Source organism: Lichenostomus cassidix, chromosome 7, assembly GCF_008360975.1.
Source record: "Lichenostomus cassidix isolate B80296 chromosome 7, HeHo_3.0, whole genome shotgun sequence".
In the NCBI taxonomy this organism is placed as follows: Eukaryota; Metazoa; Chordata; class Aves; order Passeriformes; family Meliphagidae; genus Lichenostomus; species Lichenostomus cassidix.
The window spans coordinates 28,371,025-28,395,332 of NC_139488.1; the positions used below are offsets into that span (position 1 = coordinate 28,371,025).

Genomic DNA, 24,308 nt, shown 5'->3' on the forward strand with positions numbered 1-24,308 from the left:
CCCTGAAGCTAAGCACTGATCCTCTTTGTTAGGTCAGACAAAACAGAAAGAGTGAGAAGCACCAACTCCACCTTAATGGAAGATCAGAAGGAAGGACTCAGAGATGAGTCTGGTATTCTCCACTGAATTTTCAATTTGGAGCAATTCAGTCCAGAGCAATGCTACAGACTGTAGTAGGTTATTCCTGGTTCAGCCCATAGCTCCTGAAACACAGCCTGTCCCCACAGAAACAGCCCTGCACAAATACAGCAAAGCATTCACCAGAATTGCCAGAGCTCACAGCTCAGCATCCTTTAGAGCTGAGAGGCTTTAGAGTGAGAAACATGGGTGACTCAGAGTTCACACTCCAAACAGAACCTGTTAGAGAGTCAGAAAACTAAAGCAATTATCTAGCACTGAAATTCCTCAAAGGCTTTTTCTGAATTTGATCTCTCACTCTCTAACTTCACAGTAAAAAGGAAATCTCTATGAAATTACAGAATTTTTTACAAAGAACTCCAGGGGGGATAAGATTTCTTGTGTCTGTCCCCCAGCTAAAGTGACAGCTCCTGGATTTGTTTCAGTGTAGATGGAACCAACATCTGAGTGATTTTATTCACTTTTTTTAATCTCTTGATAAGAATGCAAATCCCATGCTTGCCCCTACTGCCTCTCTCACCCTCTTGAAATAGGCTGTTTATGGTGACTAAATGCTTCTATTCAAAACTGGCTTTCATCCAAAACCAGATGGGCAGAAAGCCTAAAAGCAACAGAAAACTAGCAATTTATATTAGGCCGTAGTGCTGCACCACACAAAATGCTTTGTTTAAACTAGCTGAGCTCTGTGTCCTCTTGAATAGATGTAAATAACTAGCTCATGTGGATTTCCACAACAATGTTGACATATTTCAAAACACTTAAACAGACTTCAGACACCCACCTCCTGAATACCTGCTTACCCTGCTGGAGAGCTAACCATGCCCACTTTACTTTCAGCTGGAGTGGATTTAGTACTACTTAAGATCTATTTTAGGGATCAGTTTGAGAGAAGGAAGGACAGCCTGTGACCTGATAGGTGTTTTCCATCTGCAGTATAATGATAAATATGCCTCTGGTGTTCAGCCTTACTTCCTCTGGCTGCTGCTTTGTGTCTGAAAATGAAACAGGTGCACAGTGACTCCACAGACACACTGTGATTCAGGAAAGACAATCTCATGGTCATCCTGCACTGACCAGTGCCTGCTGGTCCCTGGAGCTGGGCTGGCTGCTGTGCTTGGAGCAGCCTGGATACTCCCACAGCAGGATGTGACCATGCCTGGGATCATTCTGGTTGCTTGTACTTCACCCTCCTGTGGCTGATGGGCACTCAGGTGGGTGTTCCCAGGAGCAAAAAGGCTCATGTGGGTGACAAAGCTCGTTCCCAGAGCCAGTGTCTGACATAAACTGCTCACAGTGATGCTCTGAGGTTTGTAAGCATCGTCCTGTGGCAGAGAGGGGAGTTTCCAATGGCTGTGGCTGCATCCCTGCCTGCACTGGTGAATGGGCAGGGCTGTGTTCTAGCTCAGATTTGATCACTAGATTAGAACATCCTGATGAAAATATGTACACACTGAATGCATGATGATGTTTTCTAGCCCAGGAACATATGAAGGCAGAGGATGGGAGATGGTTTGCTGATGGCAGGCACTGTGGAGACAGGCTGAGGCTCCTGCCAGCTTCTCTCAGGACATACAGCACCTTCACTCCAGACAGCTTGGGGCGTTTTTGCTTCCTCATTACATTTTGCTATTTGCTTCTACCATTTCTTTTTCTTGCTGATGTTAAGGCTGTTGCTTGCTGTGTAATTCATTAGATCTGTCCCTGTGTCAGATCTTTTAGTTATGCCTTGTGCTCTGCAAAGGCATGTTCCATTGTTATTTTTATTTTAATGTGTCTCACCAATCTTGTTGTGCCATATACAGATTAGAGTGCTGTCTGGGTTCTAAATATATCCAGTCAGTGGCTTTAATGGTGGTTTTAATCACAGGAATAATAAAGGTGAATGTTACATGTTAAAATGTGAAGCCATTTACCTGTGAATTTCAATCTTGAGGGCATTCTCTATTTTCTTTCAAAAACAAGTGCAATACGTGTGAGAAATCAGCAGTCCATCTGTATTCGTATTTCCATGCTCTGACATAGAGAGAAGCATGATACATTTCTCTAAAGTTGGAAAATTGTCCTCTACAAACAAATCAAGTAACTAACAAACAGCTTGAGTGATCATTTTGTAGGTGAAATTATTTCTGTCATCGGGAATCAGATGTATTTGCATTATTCCTCAGTGGCTTACAAATTGTATATGTATTAGTATATCATAAGTTTTCTAGAGAGATTGCTTTGCTGTGGGTTAATTTGGTAAGTAAATGTTATTCGTGGTGTGGTGATACGTAAGACACAGAATAGGCCTGGGAAATACTTGGAAGGCCTTAGGCAAAAGGAAGGAGTTCCTTTTCTGTTCTTGGAACCTAAAAATGATCTGTGGGCCTCTCCCTGAGCTAACTGCTTGTATCCACCACCACCTGCACCTACCTGTAAAAGGGAAACTGCTTCATTCCATCTGCCAAAGAGAAGCTCTTTCCCTGGAAATGTATTATTTTAGCACTGGCTCCAGCCAGTCAGCTGGACCATGTGGAAGCCCTGGCCCACATTTCCATCCAGTAGATACTAGAGATGCAGGTTATATAAATTCATATATAACCTTTCAGAGATATTCAGGCCTCCAGGGAGCTGAGGGAGGTGAGCTCCCTCCCTCACACCTCAAAGGTACTGTCTGAAGCCAGCAGGGTGAGAATCTCCCCTCGTGAGGAAGAACTCAATCACACCAAGTGCCCAGGAGCTCCTCCAGGGGATGATTATTCCTGTTCTCATTATATAAAATGCTGGTTTTAATGAATCAAAGAAAACAGGCACACTGAGCTGGATTGTACCCAAGTGTCATGGAGCACACCTGCCTCCTCTGGGATAACATTTACAGGTGTTGCCCAAATTGAAGCATCTGTTTGTGTCACTGATGTTTAGTTACTTTGGAAGGGATGACAAGGCCTGCCATAAACTGCTGTTAGGTCAGCTGCCCCTCAGCCCCCAGTGAGGAGGGCAGGCAGCAGGGAGATGCTTAGGGCAGCACTTGCCAGGCTGATGCTCCCTGAGAAGTGCCTTGTTTATCCCAAACTTTCCCAGGTGTCATCTTGACCAGGCCTTTTTCCCTGGAATATTCCCAGGCTATTTCACCTTTGCTGCTTAAGCAATAAAAATTACTTATTTTTCAAAATTCAATCTGAACCACCTGAAGAAAATTCTTTAATATTCTGTAACATCCTCTGCCTGTATCATTGAAAGCAATGAGTCTGGGGATCCTGTCTGAACCAGCTCCTCCATGCCCAGACGCTGCACCTCATTCTTCAATAAGCACCTTGAAGGCAAGCAAGAGTTAATTCTTTATAGCAAATTGAGTTGCCGTGTGATGGCAAACACGGACACCTAGTGGTACTGCGGGACAGGGCATGGAATGCTCTAAACAGCTCTCTGGGAGAGAAGCTGTACAGCAGAGTATTTGTTCAAATTTTCCCTTAAAAGAAGGAATGATTTTATTATTTTCAGAGAAGATCTCATCGATAGCATAATTTGGGAGACAGAAAGTTTATTTAGCGTGGAATAGTGGAAGAATTAGGAGAAATTCATCACTTTTGGTAAGATATGTCTGTGTATTTAGCAAGAAGTAATCAGGTTTTTTCTTTGTGTCTTAAATATCCCACACCATACCAAATCCTATACCATACTGTATCAGGACGATTTTCTACTCTTCAAATTAGTCCATAGCAAAGAAACCTCAGCAGATATTATAGCAATATCTGATCCTTACCATCCCTGTGAATGAGTGTACTCTAGTTCTGGGGAGATTGTCAGCGTGATGAGTGGTGGGTTTGCTGATAAAATGCCCAGTGTAGGTGCTACACTGACCTCTTGTGCACTTTCCTCGGTGCACTGAGCTCTTTCTGCCAGGATTAATGCCAGCACTTTGTCTGAATGGCCTCAAACAGCCACCGTGGTTTGTTTTGTTTGGTTTTTTCTATTTATTTACAAATAATCTTTCAGAGAAATATTTCCTTCTTCTTCCCCAAATCTAGCATTTCGTCTACGGCAGAGACACAGGACAGGTGAGAACCAGTCCTTGTCCACTGACCCCTTTCTGTAATTGTGAATATCACCCCTGTGAGCGGGATTTCTTTCACATCACAAAAACCTCCATGCCACTGAATGGGGAGACAGGCTGTTCCCATGGGAGAGTGTATTTGGGGCTGCTTGGGCTAAGACAAGGGATTTTGAGATTGTACCAGCTCAAGAGTGAAGTCTATAGAGATGTGTGTTCTCTCCTCAAAGGCTCTCCCATTCAAGCTGAAAAGCAGACCCCAGTTTTTACTGATTTTGCAATTACTCAGCATCTGACAAGATTTCTTCCAATTCAGTTGGACTTACAAGTTGTTTATTTAAAATCATTGTATATTATCCTTGGTTTTAACTTCATATAGAAAGAAAATAAGGTTTATCGTATTATGCCTGTTTACTATTCTCATCTTAATAACTTTTGAATCAGTGAAGAAATTTCTATCAAAATTTCTATCAAATTTAACACTGGAATAAGGACCCCAAAGATTCCTGCATACCTGAGGAAAGCATGTAGCACATGGGACAAAGAAGGAGGGCCCCTAACGACAGTCAGACAGCAAGAAATCCACATTGCAGAGGAGCATTAAGAAAGATTCTTCAGGCCAGAAAAACTTTGATTCATTTTCACACCTTTTTAGACACTCAAGAATCCAACTCTGAGATCGAATTTTGTTTAAAAAAAAAAAAAAACAAGCTTTGTTAAAAACAAATCTGTACAATCACTTCTTCTGTATGTACACACAAGTGCTAATATTCCCAGTCCCTGGCTATACAGAGACTGTGATTACACAGAGACCAATGTTGTTTTACGAGAGTCACAGGGTGTGAAGCTGAAGGAAAGCAGCACTTCCAGCACTCAGTACGGAAGTAAAACGATACATTTATTCCTAGGTGCAAATACTGAAAAGTCAGCATATAATCAATCACTCTGTGTTTATATATTTACACCTCTGGGTTCCATCAGAGAACGTGGGAGCAGCTTTTCTGACGTGCCCCATCAGGATTTCCTAGTCTCCCAAGGTCCCTAGAACAAATTTGGGAAGATGAGGGTATGTTTCTTGTCTTCCAAGAGAAGCTGTTTCCTCACTGCACTGGTGGCACTCATGCTTTAGAGGGATGAGCTGGAATTTGTCTCACCATGAGGCACAGCACTGAGGCAGCCTGGGCTATTGCCAGTCTAGAAAGTGACCCCAGAAATTAAAGCAACAAAAAAAGCCCCAGGGTTTCTGATGGACACTCACAGCTAGAAAATTCTCAACTCAAAAACTCCCCCACAGCTAGCATTCAAAAGGTTACTGGGTGGGTAGCTTTGGTGTCTCACTTCAGCCCAGCAAAATCAATAAGAAGTAAAGGAAACCAGGGCCACAACATGTTGAACTTTGACAAAACAAATTATTAACTTGGCTTCTAAGGAATACAAATCCTGTCTTTGCCAGTGTAAATACGATGCAAAGATGATTGCTTTCATCCTACCCTCTCTAACGTCTATTCCTTTTCTTTCTTTTTTTTTTTTCCTGTTGAACCTGGGCAGTTGTCTGGAGGGTGTGAACTAACTGTGGTGCTCCAGGACTTTACAGCAGGCCACAGCAGCGAGCTGAGCATTCAGGTGGGGCAGACAGTGGAGCTGCTGGAGAGGCCGAGCGAGAGGCCAGGCTGGTGTTTGGTCAGGACCACGGAGCGGAGCCCACCTCAGGAGGGTCTGGTCCCCAGCAGCGCTCTCTGCATTTCCCATTCCCGCAGCAGCGTGGAGATGGATTGCTTCTTCCCTTCAGGAAAAGGTAGGCAGCAGTCTAGCTGGTTGACGACTGTTTTGGGTTTTCCCTTTTGTATCATGTAAGTGCAAAGCTGCTTGGGCTGCTCCTGCAGTCGGTGGGTAAAAGGCTGTTCAGTCCTTGGTGAGTTTTGTTCCCAGGTCCCTGTGAATGGACACAGCACCAGCCTGACTCCATGTCCATGAATCAATGTTTGTACATGTGTGTCTTTTGCTATGTGGTAATCACTGTCTTGAGATTCTGGATAAAAATAAGACCTTTAAACATCAAAAGGGACTGTTATCAGTGCCTAAAGGCCTAGAAGGAGGGAAAGCCATGCTGTCTATACACCCAGGATGCCCCAAATTGTGGATATATTATTTTATGATTGCCAAAGTGCACACTAGTTCATGTTCTTTTAGTATATCACTGTCTATAATTGCAAAGAGGCCACCAGTGAGTACTGGTACACTCTACTGCCTTGTGAACTGGAGACATTATGTGTACAATGAGAAAAGAATCCTTTACAATCAATGTGGAGCACAGCACATCGCTGGTATTATCCTGAGAGCTTGGGCTTCACTCGTAATGAATGGTGAAATATTGTTTGTCTCTGTGGTGTCTGTGGCCTCTTTAGTTGATGTTCTGTTCTGAGCAATGTGTGTCCCACATACAGCATCCGTGCAACCAGGCTTAGGAGACTCTCCAGACTGATAGACCAGGATTGGTTCAGCTCAGTGGGGCCACAACAGGTCTCCTTTTGGCTGTGGCCACTTCTGGCCATGCACAACGCAAGTAAGGTCCAGGGAGGGAAGGTTCCTATCATCCCACTGCCAACTGGAAGCCTGCAACCTGAACTGTGGTCTTAAATTTTTTTCAGCTCAGCATTAAGAGAAATAGAATTTGATCCATTGTTGCTTGATCAAGTTAGGCTTGGTGGTTTTGTTTGTTTGGAGAAAAAGCACTGAAACTGAGTTGTAGTTTGTCCTCACTCCCTGCCTGCACTGCCATTGCGGAGGCTGAGGTGGGATACACGCCTAGGACAGGGTCTGCTGTCAGAGTTTCCCTTCAAGAGGATCTGATCCAAACCTGGGGGAGGAGAGCTCAGCTTCTCTCAGATTTGATCCCCTCAGCTGAAGGTTCTGTCTGCAGCACGAACTCAAACTCTTCATGCACTTCCTAGACCCACTGCCACCTCTTCTCCCCACTGCATCCCCGGGGCTCTGCCCTGCTGCTGCTGCCACAGGAACATGTCCTGGCCCTCTGCTGAGAAGTGCTGCAGTTGCTTACATGCAAATTATCTGTGAATTAACAGAAAGGTAAAGCTGAAAATCAGCCTTGTCTGCATAAGAGCAGTCACAGCCTGGCATGACTCACAGGAAACTGGGGACATGTCTGCTGTGTGCATGGTCCAGCAGCTGGGCTTGTGTCTCTGCTTAAGGGCACTGGGAGACACCACTCAAACTGCATCTGAGAGAACCAGGTTGTAGAGCTTTTCCTTAACTGAAATAAAACTAAAAATTGTAAGAGTAGGCTGTGAAAAGGGAGGCAGGAAATCCTGAGGATAACGACAGGGTGGGGCAGGGGCTGGGGACAGGCAGGGGACGTGGGAACTCAGGTTTTGGCATGACTGTGTGAGCTTCAGGGCACAACTGCACCACAGTTAAGGCAGAATGGACACAATGCTGGGCTGTGGCTGGTGGCCAGAGCCCACTGAGAGCTGGAATCCTCCAGGCTGTGTCGGGAGAGCACCAAGGCTTTGCTAGCATGCTCTGCCTGCCTGTGGGCAGGTTTTCTCACCTAACTCACTGCAGTGAGTGGCAGTTTTCTCACTGCCACTGCTCCTGGGCTGGAGCTGCCTCTTGGCCCAGAATCTCAAAGCAAGTGCTGAGTGAGCCTGGGGCTGGCTGGCTCCAGCCATGTATTCATAGCCTTTATTTCCTTTATTCCTCTTTCCCCCTTGGCCTCAGATTTCTTCCTGCACATACCAAAGCTGCATCAGGGAGCCTCAGAATTAATGGGATCTCCAGAAGTGCAGCTAGAAATAATAAAAATAACCACCCAATCCACAATTTTGGCCAGAGTACAGCAAATAGGCTCTGTGTCTAATCAGTTCTCCCTCCATTAGGAAAACAGGAAATTGTTTAAACTGAATGAACAGATGCTGGGAATAAAGAAAGAGGAGTAAGTTTAAAGGGGAAAATGCAGTAGCTGCTGAAAGAGCCTGCTGGTCTCATGAGGTGCTGGAAAGATTAGCATGATAAATGGTTTCTGAGTATTCAGAGTTGTGCCCTTCTCTATTTCCAGTAGCTTTAGGCACAGGGCACATGCAGAATCCCTTGGTCCAGGCTTCCAAAATTTCTTGCCTTTTTCTACAACCAAGAACAAAGACTGGCACATCTTATATCAACATTAATGATGTTCCTGGTCTGCTTCAAGTATGTAAACATGCACAGTTGCAGAAAAGCAGGTTAAGAGCTGAATTTTGCTTGGAATTACAAGGTACATAATTCTTTGCTTTTACAAGCACTGTAATTTCAAGAACAGAAAGTACCTGTACTCAAAACTTAACATTTCTAATAATAGAATTTGCCGTCTATTTTAGAAGCATGGAGAGTTTTTCCAAGTATCAAAACATAGTTACTTCTGCATAGAGGAAAATGGCAAATTACTGTTTGGTCCTGTTATAAGTAATGGTGGAGTATAAATGCAAATCGTGGCTCACAGAAACTACCTACTGTCCTTAAAGTGAAAGAGTAAAGAAAGTAATATGTTAGCCAACACCTGAAGAGATGAAGTCCTCATCAAGCCTTTCTGAACAGTCCAACTGAAAGCCACTAGAAATGTAAACCCAAACTTTACAACTGAACATGTGTTCTGTCTGGCTCTTCCTCACTCTTTTACGCTATTCCTTTGAAAATAGTGTAAAAGGTGGTGAATTAACATAAAATATTGCAAAATGAAAGATGTGGTGTGAATATAACAGAACAAACCCAGAAGAGAGCACTTCCTACCTTTTGTGATGAAATATCTGTACAGATCTCTCTACTTTAAAGACTGGTCTCCCAGCCTTCCGTCTGACTCCTGGTTGTGTTCCTTTGGAGGATACACATTTGATTTTTTCATGACCTGACTACAGCTCAGAGCACAAGTATCCTCCTGCTTGTCCTTCCTTTCTGATGATCTGACAGTGTTTGCAATTGCCCTGTGTAAAAAGGCAAACAGGTTCTGGGATTAACCTTTTGCAAGTGATACACAGATGATTGAGTAAAAGGAACTCGTCTGCAGTCTGTGTTACTGGACTCCCGAATTTGCAGGATGTTTTTTTTTCTGACTATCATCCCTAGGAAGGAAAAAGAAAGATCTCTGGTACTAGAAATGAAGCTCTGTTTGAACTATCCCACATGACTAATTACAGGAAAGTTGTGACTTTTATTTCTGTGTCTTTTATCCTAAAATTGAGCTCTAAGCTATTAAGCTATAAATTTCAAATTGGGAGAAAAATCCACTTGGATAGAAAGCAACTTAATGACCTAGCCAATATTCACTAAGCACTCCGAGCCAAGCATACTCCCAATGCCAGCCTGTAAAGTTTGACTGAGTGATTCCAAATTTGAATTTGGCCCATGAACCAATTAGATGAAATCTTGATCTTAAAAGTCTTTGTCTTATGACCCTTTACACAGCGTTTTTATTGTGACATCAAACACACTGGGTAATTCAAACAGTAACAAAGATTAGTTCTTGCAGTAATTTTAAGCAACTTCCATCATAAAAAGAAAAAGGAGGCATTAAAAAAAGGATAGGGTTTCGTGGCACTTGTTTTAGGTTGATGATACATGAGAGGAAGGTCCCATTCAGGGCCTCAAAACAGATGCTGCCCACACAACTCTTGTGTCTGGTGCATATCTCTGGAGGAGATTAGGAATATATTGTTTTAAGATGCTGTACAAACATCTTGCTGTGCAGGCAGAAAGCCACTTAACAGCAGGGTTTGGTGGCAGTGCTGGGTCCTTGTACTAGACCAAACTGAGAAATAGTTGGATCTCTTCCAGCAGAAGAAGAAACACAGATCTTGCAAGGTGTATGTTTGCAGGGTGACCATCCTGCCTGTGCTTCCCAGAGGGGTCAGTTTGTTGTGCTGTGTCACTGGGAGAGCACCAGGCTTTGGGCAGGAGGGATGAGAGTTTCAGTACTGTGCCAGTCACATCTCACATATTTAGGGGTCACCAGAGCCTGAGAGAGCCTGGGGCTGGTAGGTGCCATGGTAGGCTGGGCTGGGACAGCAGGAAGCAAATAAGGATTTAACAAGGCTGATGAGAAGAGGGGTATCAATGAAAAAGAGGTCACATTTTGAGACCTGCATTTTGGTAACTTCACCATGTGGGAAAGAGCAGGTCACTTCATGCATTAGTGTGCAGAGCTGGTGAGGCCAATTCAGCTCTCACCGTGTTTGAAAGACCCTTTCCTCCAGTTCCTGATCTCAGAAGACTCATCTGTGTCGGGAAACCCATAATTATTTCTTCCCACGTCTCTGTTTTTTAAGAACATCTTGGATTTTAGTGCGGGAAAAGAGTCTAGGCTGCTTTTGTTATATCCCTGTTCCTGTTGAGCTTTAAATTGCGATCTGCCTTGGCTCACGCGCTTTTTCTGCTGTGTTTTAAACAATCTCTGTTGCAAACATATTCGATGGTAATGATTCCTGATGTCCCGAGGGAGCTGTGTGAGGACGATTCAGAAGTTTTAGTGTGCTGCATTAAACCTTCATTTGTCCTTGCAGAGGCTGAGAAGTTGTTTTTGTTTTTGTAAGTCTTAATGAAGAGCGGTCGATTAAAATGTTTGTGAGGCTCTGAACTAAAGGAAACATTTCATTAGGTAACACAGTTGATTTAACTGATACGTAAGCTGGTCATGGGGTTTCTATTAAACAAACAATGTTCAGGCTCCCATTGTCAATATAAATATGCAATATTTAAATAAAAAAACAAACCCTCACTTCTGTTCCTAATGCTGGCCCAACAAGGGTGTTCAGAGTCGAAATTTTGTAGTATAGGCTGTCTTTCAAGAGAGGTCACATGGACCCCTTCTGCTGTCATTAAGTGCCTCATGGCATCCTTGTTGCAAGTTCAAGACATGGCTAACATAGAAAAATCACATCAGCAAATGCTCATTTTCACTCCTTCTCAGTTAAGGTACAGCAGCTGGAACAACTCGGTCACCAGCATGATGGGACATGGCAGCTCTGTGCTGGCACCCAGATCTGCCACAGCCCAGCTCAGGGCTGCTGCTCTGCCTCAGTGTGCAAGTGTGGCTCCATGCAGCCATGAAAGGAATGGAAACATGAAAGAACTCAAAACCACGTTGCTATTTCAGTCAGGTCACCCTTTCCCTTGTTTTTTCTCTGCTGACTCTCCCTCCTCTCTCTCATCAAACAGTGTCTGTCTGCCTTCACTTTGATGGCTCTTGACAGTTTGTCCCCATCCTCTCGCTCCTTTCTACCTCAGTGGGCAGTGTCTGCCCCAGTGCTGGAGAGCTGGTGATGCCTGACTCTGCTCCCTACTGCTGCATTTTGATCCCACACTTCTGTGCTTTCTCCTGCTTCACAGTCACCCTGTGGGAGAACTCAGACACCCATAAAGTGTCTGCCCTTGGAGTTATCCATGCTTATACCTTCTCGTGGACTCAGTTGTCTACAAAATAATAAAAAATGAACAAATATTTAGAAATATGAGTGAAGAGATCTGATTTTCCTTGTGTCTAAGGCCAAGTCAAGGCTGAGAGGATGAGCCATACCTGTGTAGGCGTATTCCTATCACTGTAGATCTACATGGGGTTTTACCTGTCAGGTACATCAAGAAACCAAATACTGACAAGTCCTTGGGAAATATGTGTCCTCCACTACAAGTCACAGGGACAGATTGTGTGCAGGCTGTGAGAGCCACACTCCCATGGTTTGTAAATAGCCTTTCTTCACTGATGTGGTATTTCTGCTTGGTTATTTTTTATTTTCAGTATGGCATCACTAGATATTAACACCTACATTCAGCCATGGGGACTTGTTTAGGACATACCAGGTGCTGGTAAAGTCACTTGTATTTATTTCTTCAACTTCTTTCAGCTTCAGTTATTTAGTCAAAACAAAAAGCCTCCAGTGCTCTACCTGGAACGTTATTTTTGTGGAGAAGTACAATTTTGATGAATGCTTTGATAAAACAGGAAGGGCTATTTTGGGGGAAGTTGCTTTGCTTTTGTACGGTGGATTTTTATTATTTTAAACACAGGATTCTTTGTTTAAAAGAGAGAAGGCCTGCAAATTTTCTTGTTTACTTTCCTTTTGCTTCCCCTTCTGACAGGGGGTAAAATTTATCCACCTAGTCGCTGTCAGCTTAACCCCAAATTTCACTGTACAGTGTCTGTGCTTGTTTTATCACTGAAAAAAAAAATAAATGGAGGAAATTTGAAATGCTGTGGACCAGTGAGATTCACCAAGAATGCCAAAGGGTTCAGCACTTGGTCTGGCAAGGAAACTCTGGAGAAACTCAGCAGTGGTATCCTTCTCTGTGTCAGGCTCAGGACCTCAATTCCTTGCACAGCCCCTGGGGAAGACCACGGTCATAAATTCTCCATGCCCTCCTGGCTCTCCTGTCTGCCTTCCCAGTCTCCTTTCCTGGGGTCAGCACATGCTTTCCAGAGCCAGGTTAAGCCAACCCAGATAGATGCCTTTTGTTATCCTGGAGAGAAGTGAGAACTTCCCTCCTCAGCTGCAGCTCATGAAGGGGAGATCCCAGCTGATCCCTGCCTGCTCAGGTGAGGGGTGAGTGGGTGTCCACAGCCCTCTCCTGGCCCCACAAGCCCTCTGAGAGAGGACAGTCTGAGAGGACTTCAGCTGTGCATACCTGGGCAAAGAGGACTGCACTGGTCATTTTTATTCCAAACTTGCCTTCAAACACATGCTGGAAAAGGAGTCTTAAATTTTTATTGCTCACATATCGATGTCTCAGCTGTTGGGAAATCACAAAGACCAAAGACAATTCTACTGAGTAAATAGTAGACTTGTAATTAAATAAGTGAGATCATTTCATAGAGTAATGTGGGCTATGCAGCAACCTGTATGGCCTGGGGAAGACCAGCAGCATCTTCCTGACTCTAAGCCTGTCCCCAGCTCTCCAGTGATCCCAGCACGTGTCTGTTCAGAAAATGGCAGAGTTCAGCCTTCCCTTGTGTTAGCAGGATCACAGCAAAGAGAGTGCCTTTGAAGGGACTCCACAAATGCTGCTCACAGAGTCTGAGCAGTGGTTGTTGTACTGAGAAAGGACTCAGCTCTGCTGCTGTGGTACTCAGGGTTAAGAGACCATGTCAGGGATTATCCAAAGAGCTCTGCACAGTTATCCAGGGGAGGCACTGCTGAAAATAGTCTGAATATTCTCTCTATTAACTACAAAGGAACCTTATAGATGCCTTCTGTTTCTTCTCCTCCTGGGAGCTACAGTACCTCAGTGCAGTGCAGACAGCAGAGCAAGCAGACTGTTAGTTTGTACCACGAGGTTTTACACTAGCTCTGACCCAAAGTCAGCAGCCATAGCATCCCCACACCTCTGCCCCACCAGTGAAAAACAGCACTCAGAGGAAGGGCATCAAAATAGCTCCTTGAGTAAAGTCTGTTTCCTCTGTATTTAGCTGCGTGTCTTGAAATACAGTAGTGTGGTGAGGAGGGGGGGTTGTTCTGTAGCTCATGGAGCTGACAGGAAGGTCATCCCAAAGATCAGCAGGAGCATGTGCATGACTTGCGTCTTGTGTTTCCTCTGAGGACAGACTAAATTTAGCCTTTTCACAGATGGACACTGAACCACAATCCATGTAGGACTGTGGGGTGAAGAGTGGGATGGGAGCTGTTTGCCTGGGCTTTTGGCTGTGTAACCAGCTTCAGTGCACCACCGCTCATTGTTGCGTTCCTCAGGGTTTTCTGCTTTGCTCAGTATTCTATGACTTGCTTCCTGATCCTTTTCCCCGAAATTTTAAAAGTGTGAGCATGAATGAAAGGTAAAGTGCTTATTCTAGGTTCACGCCTGACATCACTACTAACTTAATGTCAAACTGTGGATGTACTTTTTAATAGCACCATCATAAAGATTGAACCTGTAACTATTAGTCCTTGAAAGAATTGCACTAAGACAAATACTAATGACTCATGATTTTGGCTTCCCCAAAATGTTGTCTCCCCACTCTTTCAGCTTCCAGACAGTTAAAGGGACTAATCCTAAATGTGGTATTTGTACCCTGTAAGGCCTGTATACTGCTGGGCTGGTCCTTCCTTTGCTAATCTTGAACAAATATTTTATGAGCATGTTGTGAAGTGAACTACTGCTAAAAATCCCATTTCCCTGACCGGTCTGAGCCGGAGATAGGCAAACTGTGATGTAAAGCACATGTGTATTAAATAATATATTTCCAGTAATAGAAATTATGTTTCTGTGTATCTGCTTCAGCACGCTGCACAGATTTGATACATTGATCCTGACACAAGCAGCCTGATTTCCCTGTCATTTACGCAAGCATTTTGTCAGAGCACTTATTCCCAAGTTGAACATTTTGCAAAAGAGCCTGAAACGATGTCAAATTTGCTTAGTTCAAAATAATCCCAAATTTTAGAAAGTAGAGTTAATGTTATTTCCACTATGATGGTCTAAAAGTCTAGAATGGGAGGTTATTTACATAAATGCCAGTGTATCTTTTTCCATTCATATTAACTGGTCTCTTAAAGGATATTATTTCTTCTTAAAAATGTTGTCCTAAACTCCAAAATTGTAGGTTTTTTTTCTTTAAGGCAGAGTCCATATTTGACTATATGTTCCTTAAATCAGTTTAAGTAAGTCTTTCACAACCTAGAACAGGATAAGAGAAGTTAAACCATTCTTGTCCTTGGATGTCCTAAGCACTTATTAGACAGTATTATTTTACATTTGTATCACATAGTCTTCATAAATGCATTGAACATTCATTGATTCTGCAGAGTTCTAATACAGTCAAATAAGCTGTTTTTTTTTTTTCTACAGAGTTTGCAAAATACAAATTAAATTTTACACAGCATAAAGATAGAGATAATTGCTTGCATATTTCAGGAAAGGTTGGGATGGCCTCCAGCCTCACTGAAGGTGTGCTTTCCAAGAAAAACAGTAGTTATACACTATCCAACACTTCACTGATAAAGCAGCCCTGCCTACATCTCCTTAGCAAGACAATTTGCAGCTCCTGAGTGTCAGTGACTCCTGTTTTCATGAAGTGAACCTAAGGTTCCACTTTTCTCACTAATAAATATTAAACTGATGGATGCCAAACTATAGGTTTTTTACTGCCCTTTGCTCTTGAAAGTAAAAAAGACTACAATTTCAGCAGTAGCCCCCAATGTTCATATTACAAGGGCATTTTTCTATTTCCTAGACTAGGGAAGAACACTGAAATATTTGAACTCAAGTTACACTTCTAAAAGGTAATTTTAGGTCTTTTCAGTTTTACTTCTTCCAGAGTTTACCCAGATCCTTTTTTTCCTCTGTAGATTTCATGTACCTTCAGGATTTTAAGTTAATAGCTGCATTTTGTCAAGGAACATATATTCAGTTTCTTTGGAAATCTATGGGAATTGCATTTAGGTACCAGAGAACAGACTCTGGCTTTAAGAAGCAAATGGCATTCTTCAGAAAAGCACTGAAGAGCTTATTAACTCTGCAAGCCTCTTACTCAGTGAAATAAGAACATTTTTCCTTTCACTGACTACAAAAGTCAAATTAGGTTTCATGCCATGTGAAGGAATCAGGGTACTCTTGGTGCCAATCTGACCTGTGAAAAACCTTATTGAAAAAAGCTTTGTGCACAGATGGCTGGGGGAGGTAGCTCAGGTTTTCTACCCAGTAACCCTCATGGCCATTGCACATCTGTTCAGACAGATCTGCTGTGGCTGTGCTGTGCCCACACAGTGCTGCTCCCCAGGACAACTGCTGGAACACAGCCTTCACCTGGGAGCACGACACGTTCTGCCATGCTTAACCTGCTGCAGCCTTTCCTTATTCCAAAGATGTACCTTCTGCATGGAAAAAATGCAAAAATGCTCCTTACTCTCCCATCAGCTTCTGATTGCCATCATAAAACAGGACATGCAGGCACAGCAGAGATGGGCCTGAGCTCAGCAGCACTGGGCTGGTGCTTCTCCCAGCTGAGCAGAGGATTGTCAGCCAGCTGGAAGTGCCCATTTTGTCTCACATGGGGAGGCTGAACCTCAGGAATATGTCCTGTGCCTACCTGAGCAGCCAGGATCTACCACAGCGAGCAGGATCACCGAGACCAGGAGATAGCACAGCAGTACAGGTGATGCAACAGCCACACAACTTGGGGCTTTGGGAGTGAAATCTGAGCAATACTGACAGGAGAATGAAGGCAGACCAAGGAACCAATGTGGGCTAAAACAAACCTTTTTTTTCCCCCACTCGGTTAATTTTAACTTGGATTTGCAGATCAGATTCACTGTGAGGCTGCACAAACATTTCTGTTGGCACAGAGGGAGCAGCAGGAAGGAGCAGCACCTGGGAGAGACAGAAAAGGCAACAAAAGGTTTTTGGCAGTACTGTTGGCTCTTGACAACTCAAAGTGCCGATGGAACTAGCATGTAATGTGGAACTCTTACATACCAAGAGAACATAGGAAATAAACACCGACTGAACATAGGAAAGAAAAAATACTCCATGACATGTGCTTGTCCCTCTCACAGAAAGAAAAGAAGGTTTTCTGTCTTGTGGTGACTGGAAATTCCAATGTGTATAAATCCAGTTTTTGGCAATGTCTGATGGTACTAAGAAGAAGGGACATTTCCAGAGTTTTTGGTGCTAGGCTGGCAATCTGTAATTGGCAATCCCAGGAGCAGCATTTCTGTACAGAACATCAGCCCAAATCCTGCCTGTCAGAGATCTAACATCCTCAAAATACTCAAACTGCTGGTATATGGGCACCAATAAAAGCAGGCAGAGGTGCTCCACACTGAAAAAAGAAGGGTTGTTTTCTAGCCAGTCATTCCACCAGCTGATAAAAATAGTTTTTAAACTAGTTTCTTATTTTCGATTCTCTGCACAGCAGGCTGCCTGTTATGTGTGCCCTTGTTATTTATACCCACCATAAGTTTCAATAGCAGCTTTACAGATTCTTTTACGCTTGTCTTAGATCTGGTATCATAAATCAGAAAGCTTTGCCATCCTAAACATGGCCTGGTAAGAACTCACTCCTCTGTGTTCTTTTAAACTTAGAATAAAAGGGAAGTGGAAAATACAGTTAATGCAGTAATTTGGCCCAAATATACGGTTTTACAATACTGACTTTGAATTTTATTTTAACACCAGTGCAATTCCTCCAGATTGGCCAAACAGAGAAAATTTTCTCTCTAAGAAGCAAATAGCGTGTGCCAGTTTTTAATTTTTCTTTTAGCTTGCCTTGAACCCTCTTTGTGTTGAGTACTGGATGAGTGGAAAGGGAATGAACAGAACTTGCAATTTGCTGCAGAACATCTCAGGAAAATTGTCTGACTACTCTTTGTATTAGTTTGAAAACAAACCAGTGGGAGATCACAAGTCAGGATTAAAATTTAATAGGAAAAATTAAAAATAAGTGAAATAATATAAGGAAAAGCACTGACAAAGTCAGATACAACCTGACACCCTGTTGGGGTGGTAGTAGCAGTCCAAATGAAGTAGTTCAGTTGAAGCAGTGATCCTGTGGAAGGTCTAGTCTCTAGCTGAAGGTCCAGTGGTAGCTCTTGTCCTCTGGGAGCCCAGTAGACAGAGCTGCTTGTGCAGTTCAGAGCCAGGTTATATCCAGGTGGGAATGCTTGGCTCCTCCCCCCTGGGTGGAGCATCTCACAATGGGATGAGATAATTCCATGAGTCATGTGGTTAGTTCTTGATAGCTCATTAATTGTTATCAGGGGTGAGTTATAGCAGGAGATAACAGCTAATGTCCCACAGCTGGTGGTAAAAGAATGCTAAATACATCTATATTGTAACCTAGGACACTCTTCCACTAGACAAACAAACAAACAAACCAAAAAAGGTAACAAGTTACTCTAAATAAAGAGAAATGGCATGTAAAGGAAAATCAGTTGTGGCTTCTATCATCCAACTAGAACAACGTCAGGCAAGTTGGGACAAGCAGGCCAGGAATACTTCTGTTACACTGTTAGTTTGTAGTTGCTAAAACAACTCACCTCTGTCAAGCACAAGTGGGTGAGGCTCCTGTTTGTCTTGGTAAGCAGACCATGATGGGCTGAGATAGGCTTGTGATTTCCCCACTGAGGCTCAACACAGTAAGACAGGAACCAAAACATGTCCAAAAGGCAGTGCTTTAATGCTTCTTGTCTTCTGTCATTGGGTATTGCTGTAACTCCCAAAGATACGTCTGTGTTCTAATGGAGATTTGTGCCTCAGGAAACGAACACAAAACCTGCTTTAAATTTTTATTTCACTCTTTTCTGCTGAAGGGTTGGTTGTTTTTTTATTCTGACCAGTAGCTCGTTCAGGATGTGCCCACCACCCAGCACAGTTCCCCAGCAGCCAATCAACACTGTACCAAGACACAATGGGGTTGTGGTTTCATTCGTGGAGCCTCCCAGGTCAGACTGGTTTGTGACCTGAGGCTCTTTGCTGCAGCCTCATCTGAGCATAACTCATCTGGTGGCACTGCTGGCGAGCCAGACAAGTCCCTTCTGCTCACACAAGACCTTGCTGAAGAAGTAGAGCCAGTCCAGGGGCAGGTGAGTCTGCTCTGAGGTCTGGGAGGATGGTAACAGGGCTCTACTTTACACCAGCTTGTAACTGTTTTCTTAAGCGGCTCTCTGTCAGCAAATGGTTACTGCTCAGGAAGAAGGTGTATATGTAGGAGAATTGGTCCTGTGCCCAGAAAATCAGAGAAACTGGACAATGTAGGAATCTGTTCTGAGATCTCTGAGAGGCAAAGTCAGGCTGGAAGTTGAAGGGGTACATATGTTCTTCAGGTGTATTCTGCTCCCGAGAGTGGGTGAAACTATCCTAGGTTGTACCTACATTAATATTTTGGGGGCAGCTCTAAATTCCCTAGAAACAGACTGAATCACATGAAAGGGAATATGTATATCTAATTCTGTGGTCTGCTCTGTGGTCATCCACCTTTACATGATGATCTTTTAAAGACACTTTTGGGGATAAGTCACCAAGAATCTTCTCTCCTTCTGTAGACTCTTCCTTCTTTATGGGATGCAGAGAAAAAGAAAAGATGGGTTGTAAATTAGGAAAGAAAGGCTGGTGTCAGTAGGGGACTTTGGAAGAGGTGGGTGAGCACTACATAAAGGTGAGGTCCAGCACAGCAGACAGACAGGTCTGGCTGTGGCCTTTAGCTTTACAGTAGAGTTGGTGTGCCAAGATGCTGTTAAGTCATGGCAACTCTTCTAAGCTGCCATAAATCCATCCCATGCTGACATCCACAGCAGAGGGATAAGAATGAGATATCCTGACATTTGCTGAACATATGCCTACATTGCAGTACAGCGTGGAGGTTCTGCTGGACTGTCTATATTTCTTCTTAATTTGTTTGGTTTAGCTAGTTGAGAATGTTCTTTTTTTACCTACCACTGTGCTGAACTGAGCAGCCAAAAACCTCTCCTTGGAGTTCTGCTCTCTTTGCACCAGGAGGGAATATGACACCATTTATTTATTTATTTTTAATTTATTTTATCTGTTTTAGTACCCAATAAACTTGTTGCTTTTTCCAACTGGCACGACAAGGCTCTGGCTATTTTTAAAGAATGTGGTTCATTTGATTTAATCTAATGCATGTTTAGTGCTGTTGAAAATAGCTGGAGCCAGAGCCAAGAATAATGTACTGAAATGTGCTGGTTGAGCAAGGACTGCTTCACTCTGCCAATCTGTTTCCCTCCAGTTGTTCAGATTTACCTGGTTTTGTGAGTAGCATTTGCAGGCAAGACACATGGACTGAGGTGCTTTTTAATTGATTCCAAAGGCCAGTAGTGCCAGAGCCATATTTTGCCACACTCACTTCAAGACACAGCTAACAATGACAGCTCTTCCTGTTGTTCAGTGTAGGATATCTAATCTCTGTTTCAGACCACTTGAAAGGGAATGTGAAATGCTGATATCCTTTTATTGCACATAGGAAAATTGAGGCATGAAATGGTAATTTTTTCCCCTAAAGTCCCCCAGAAAGCAAGTGACAGAATGAGTAATGAAACCAGCATCTACTGGGCTCCTGAAGCTTCTGTGTAACCCTTGATTTCTCCATGAATTGAAACAAGACCAAAATCTGAAAGCAAGTTCTGCTAAGTCCTTACTCCTGGTGTTTCTCACTGACTGGTTGTCAGAACATCCATGTTTATTGTCCCATGTGCACCCTCTGAATTGCTCTGCAGAGGTACTTAACTCTCCCTATTAACAAAATATAAATTTCATTCATGTCCTTGCATTATCTGAATATGACTCTGCAAACCACACCACATATTTAAATGATGTTTTTAAAATTGTACAAATCCATCTTCCTTTTGCCATCCATGAGTTATTTCTGTTAGATAGTTGGTTTGTTATTCCTCCCTCAGAAATGGGTAGTTAATACTTAAGCTTCATTGGATTAAAAAAATAAATCAACCATAGTACATCTTATTCCATGATAGTGATGTCCATAGGGATGGATTTTCTGCAGAGATCGCTTTACACCCTAAAGCACAATGTAGGATTGACTTGCATAAGTAATGAACAGATGCTCCTGACAGCTATTACATTATTCATCTCCCTATGTATGTGATGGGGGGAAGGAAACAGCACCTGTTACTATGGGAGAAATATTGTCACTGCTGTTCTGCATTACAGACCTCCAGGGCAATCTGGGCCAGGCATATTTCACTGCATTTGTGTTGACCCAAAATGAAGCCATGGCAGTTTACATCCCTCGTTGTTCTGTCCTGTGTTTCCCTCAGATAGGTCCCTCAGTTTATAACCTAAGAAAATGAAATAGCTGCTGCAGGTATGAGGGAGCACTGGAGACAGTGAAGAAGACTGTGTTGATCTTTCAACCCAAAGTTTTCTCCAGAAGTCTGGATAAAAGTGTTAGAATTTACTTCCCTTCTGCAACAACAGTGCTTTTCACAGATCTTCTCAGATTTCATATGAAAGCAGCTCGTATGTGTGGGGAATTTCTAAAGGTGTATTTAAGAGTAGACGGAAGTAATTTCCTTGCCATCCTGACATTAGACTGGGATGACTTCTCCTCCATGGTCTGTTGGGCAGGGCAGCACACCCATGGTGCAGGCACACTGTTAATAGACTTAGCTTCAGATGCAGCCAGTGAGCGCCATAAAATTTTCCTGTTCACTCCTCTTCAGGTAATTATTGGAGTGTTTGGTGTGTGGTGCCAGGAGATGTTTCCTCAAAGAACTCCTCTGACTCAGCCTTCCAGTAAAGGGGGTTTATAGCAAAGAGGGAGGGTGCCTTTTTACATGGGCAGATAATGATAAGACAAGGGGGAATGGTTTTAAAGTAAAAAAGGAGAGATTTAGATTAGATGTTAGGAAGAAATTCTTTCCTGTGATGGTGGTGAGGCACTGCAACAGATTGCCCAGAGAAATTGTGGTTGCCCTATCCCTGGAAGTGCTCGAGGCCAGGTTGGCTTCGAGCAACCTGGGACAGTGGAAGGTGCCCCTCCCTATGGCAGGGGTGTGGGAATAAGACGACCTTTAAGGTCCCTTCCAACCCAAACCATTCCATGACTCTATTCTTTGACTCAAGCACAGGTTAGAGCAAAGGCAGGGATGTGTTCCTTGTAGGGAACATACAGAACACAATCTCTGCAAGACTTCTACTTCAAAAAGGCTGAATTCCCTACTTGAAGCTAAAGACTCAGTGCAGTTGGCAGCACAGTGCCTACTGCTGACAGATGTTTTTCCCAGCTGGGGCTGGAGCTGAGCTAGACTGCCCACAGCATGTCTCCTCTTCTTTATAGGAGCTAATTGGTATGGTGTGGTTATTGAGAATATGGCTTTCAGCCTTATTTTGTGAAATATTTATTCCATGTATAATTCATTCTGTGAGTATGCATAGATGTGTGTGTTTTTGAAGAGCAACTTTATAGAGATAACCTTCACAACGTTGCTGAAACTGTAGATTGGGGAGGGGTGGAGCCTGCTTCCTCCCACAATAATTACTTCAATTATGTTTTAATTAGGGAATGAGTGTTTTTAAGAGCTGAGATTGCCCCCTAATTATGTTTTAAAGTTTGCCTGCAATTACAAGAGCTACAAACTTGCTTCCTAACCCTCCGCACAGTCTCAGACTTGATGTCCACGTGCTGGTTTAGCGAAGCCTTATCCCCTGTCAGAGTTATTGTGGTGCCTCTGCCGGCACACAATCCATGTTTTTCCACCACTCTGGCTCTCAGCCGATGGCTCTGATCAGCCCAGTCTTCCCTGGCCTCCCTGGGCTCTCCCCACCATGCCAGGGGCTGCTGCTTTGGCTCACACAGACTCACAGAACTTGCTGAGTTGGAAGAGACCCACAAAGCTCCTCATAGTGGACGACTCTTCCAACAGTCACGAGAATTCAGAGGTGAAATGCTACACTTAGGCTGTTTCCTAGTTTCTTAAATGAGGAGTCTGAAAGGTTTTCTTAAGATGACCTTTAGAACCCACCAAGAGCTGGGATCTGGCAAACCAGGTGCTGTGTATGGCCTGTTCCTGCCTCAGGTCCTGTATCTCTGGTCTGGGCAGATGCCACATGAGCAGTGAAATGCCAGTGAAAAGCATGTTCACCTTACCCTTTTTCTGTTTGCACACAGCAGGCTGAGATCAAGTGGGAGGCAGCCAGCCCATGGGGCAAGAGCGTGGATTAGAAAAGAGAGATGCATTTTGAAGTCCAAAGCAGAGAAGTGAGGAGCTGCCTTCTCAGAAGAGTGCTGCTACAAGTTTCCTGAATCACTCAGAGGACCTGAGTTGGTGCCTTCTTACTTCCTGGCACTTTGGGTGGCCAAAACAGCCACCTGAAGAGCTGCTGCCTGGGGAGCTGTGGCAGGGGCAAACACAGAAAGGAAGAGGTGCAGAAGGTGGGGGTGTCCCAGCTGGTTCCCAGACCATCTTTTCTTTGTCTGGCTACAGCTGCAGTTTCTCCTTCATGTGAGACATTTTATCTCCCTACTACAGGCACAAGAGCCCTGAGTGCACCCCCGAGACATTCCCTTGCAGCTCCCAGATAGGCAAAGGCCCAAGTCAAAGAAAGACACAGCAAAAGGGAAACAGTTGCAGTGCCCTTTGTTCTCCTGTATTGAAAACACCTTGGTGCTCAAGGGCATTTACAGGAAAATTCGCATGCTTCAGGCATGTTATGAGGTTGTCAGTCCTTCCAGTGAGGTTGTAGTCAAAGAATAGTTTCTGCAGAGCAGCCAAAAGTGAAGCAGGAAGATTTCGTATTTGCCCCTGTGGTGGAGGGAGTCTCTCAGGGAGGGCTTCTGTCCCCTCTTGGTGCCAGGTACTGGGGGGTTTCTGCCAGGAGTCCTTCAGGGTCTGCATGATCCCACCCAATGGTTCCATGGAATCACTCAGTCCAGGCCTGCCCCTGGCCAACAGCACCTCCCACACAGGTGCAACCTGAGGTGGGTTTGTTAGTACTCTGCAGTGGCTATAACCCTCCCTTCGTGTCCAGAAATGGCCTTTTGCCCCACAGGACTGGCACATACCCCAAAGCCATTACCAAAAGCCTTAGATCAGATCAGCAGTCTGTGGAACCAGCAGAGCCGTGCCCGCTCGGGCTGAAACCCTGGCACACGGCAGCACAAAGCATGGCACATCTCCCCTCTGCTCTTCCCTCTCAATACCAGTGTTTGCCTGGGAGAAGGAGCTTGTTGGGTTTGTTCAGCTTTTGATGCAAGAGTACAAAACTATGATGCTGCTGCTCTGGAATCCTGCCCGACCTCTCCTACCAGCTGCCTCCAGCAAGGTTCGGGATGTTTTTGGCACCTCCAGTTTTCTATGCTTTAGGTGGGAAATTATAACACAACAGGCTGGCACCTTCCAAAGCAAGCTATGCCTCTGGATCTCAAGTGTCTTGGTCCGTGTGTCAGAAGGGTAGGCATTCCCCCTGCAGTGCTTCAGGCTGCAGGAAGCAGGCAGAACCCTTGGGATCACAGCTGGCTGGGCAGTATTTTCAGCTAGTTGTAAAGAGTTTTAGCTGTCAGATGCGTAAGTTAAGGAATGGCACTGGGGGCCGGGGGTGGGGAGGGAAGCCAGTAACATTGTGAAGTTTAAAAAAATCCCGCAGTAATACAAGTTTTGCCTTTTAAAGACTTCGGAGGAACCCCCCATCCGCA

At 44.0% G+C, this 24,308-nt stretch overlaps 1 protein-coding gene across 11 annotated transcripts in view; it reads left to right on the top strand.

The window, feature by feature from the left end:
- The window catches only part of KALRN (kalirin RhoGEF kinase), a 476,294-nt gene that overhangs the window by 374,659 nt on the left and 77,327 nt on the right, over window positions 1-24,308 (top strand). For 8 of the 11 annotated variants that reach the window (XM_085066971.1, XM_085066977.1, XM_085066972.1 and 5 more), the window contains exons 34-35: window positions 4,146-4,175; window positions 5,717-5,963. In XM_085066971.1, coding sequence (XP_084923097.1) covers window positions 4,146-4,175; window positions 5,717-5,963 — 277 coding nt within the window. The remainder of the gene's footprint in view (window positions 1-4,145; window positions 4,176-5,716; window positions 5,964-24,308) is intronic. The other 3 variants (XM_085066974.1, XM_085066975.1, XM_085066976.1) reach the window with 1 other exon arrangement.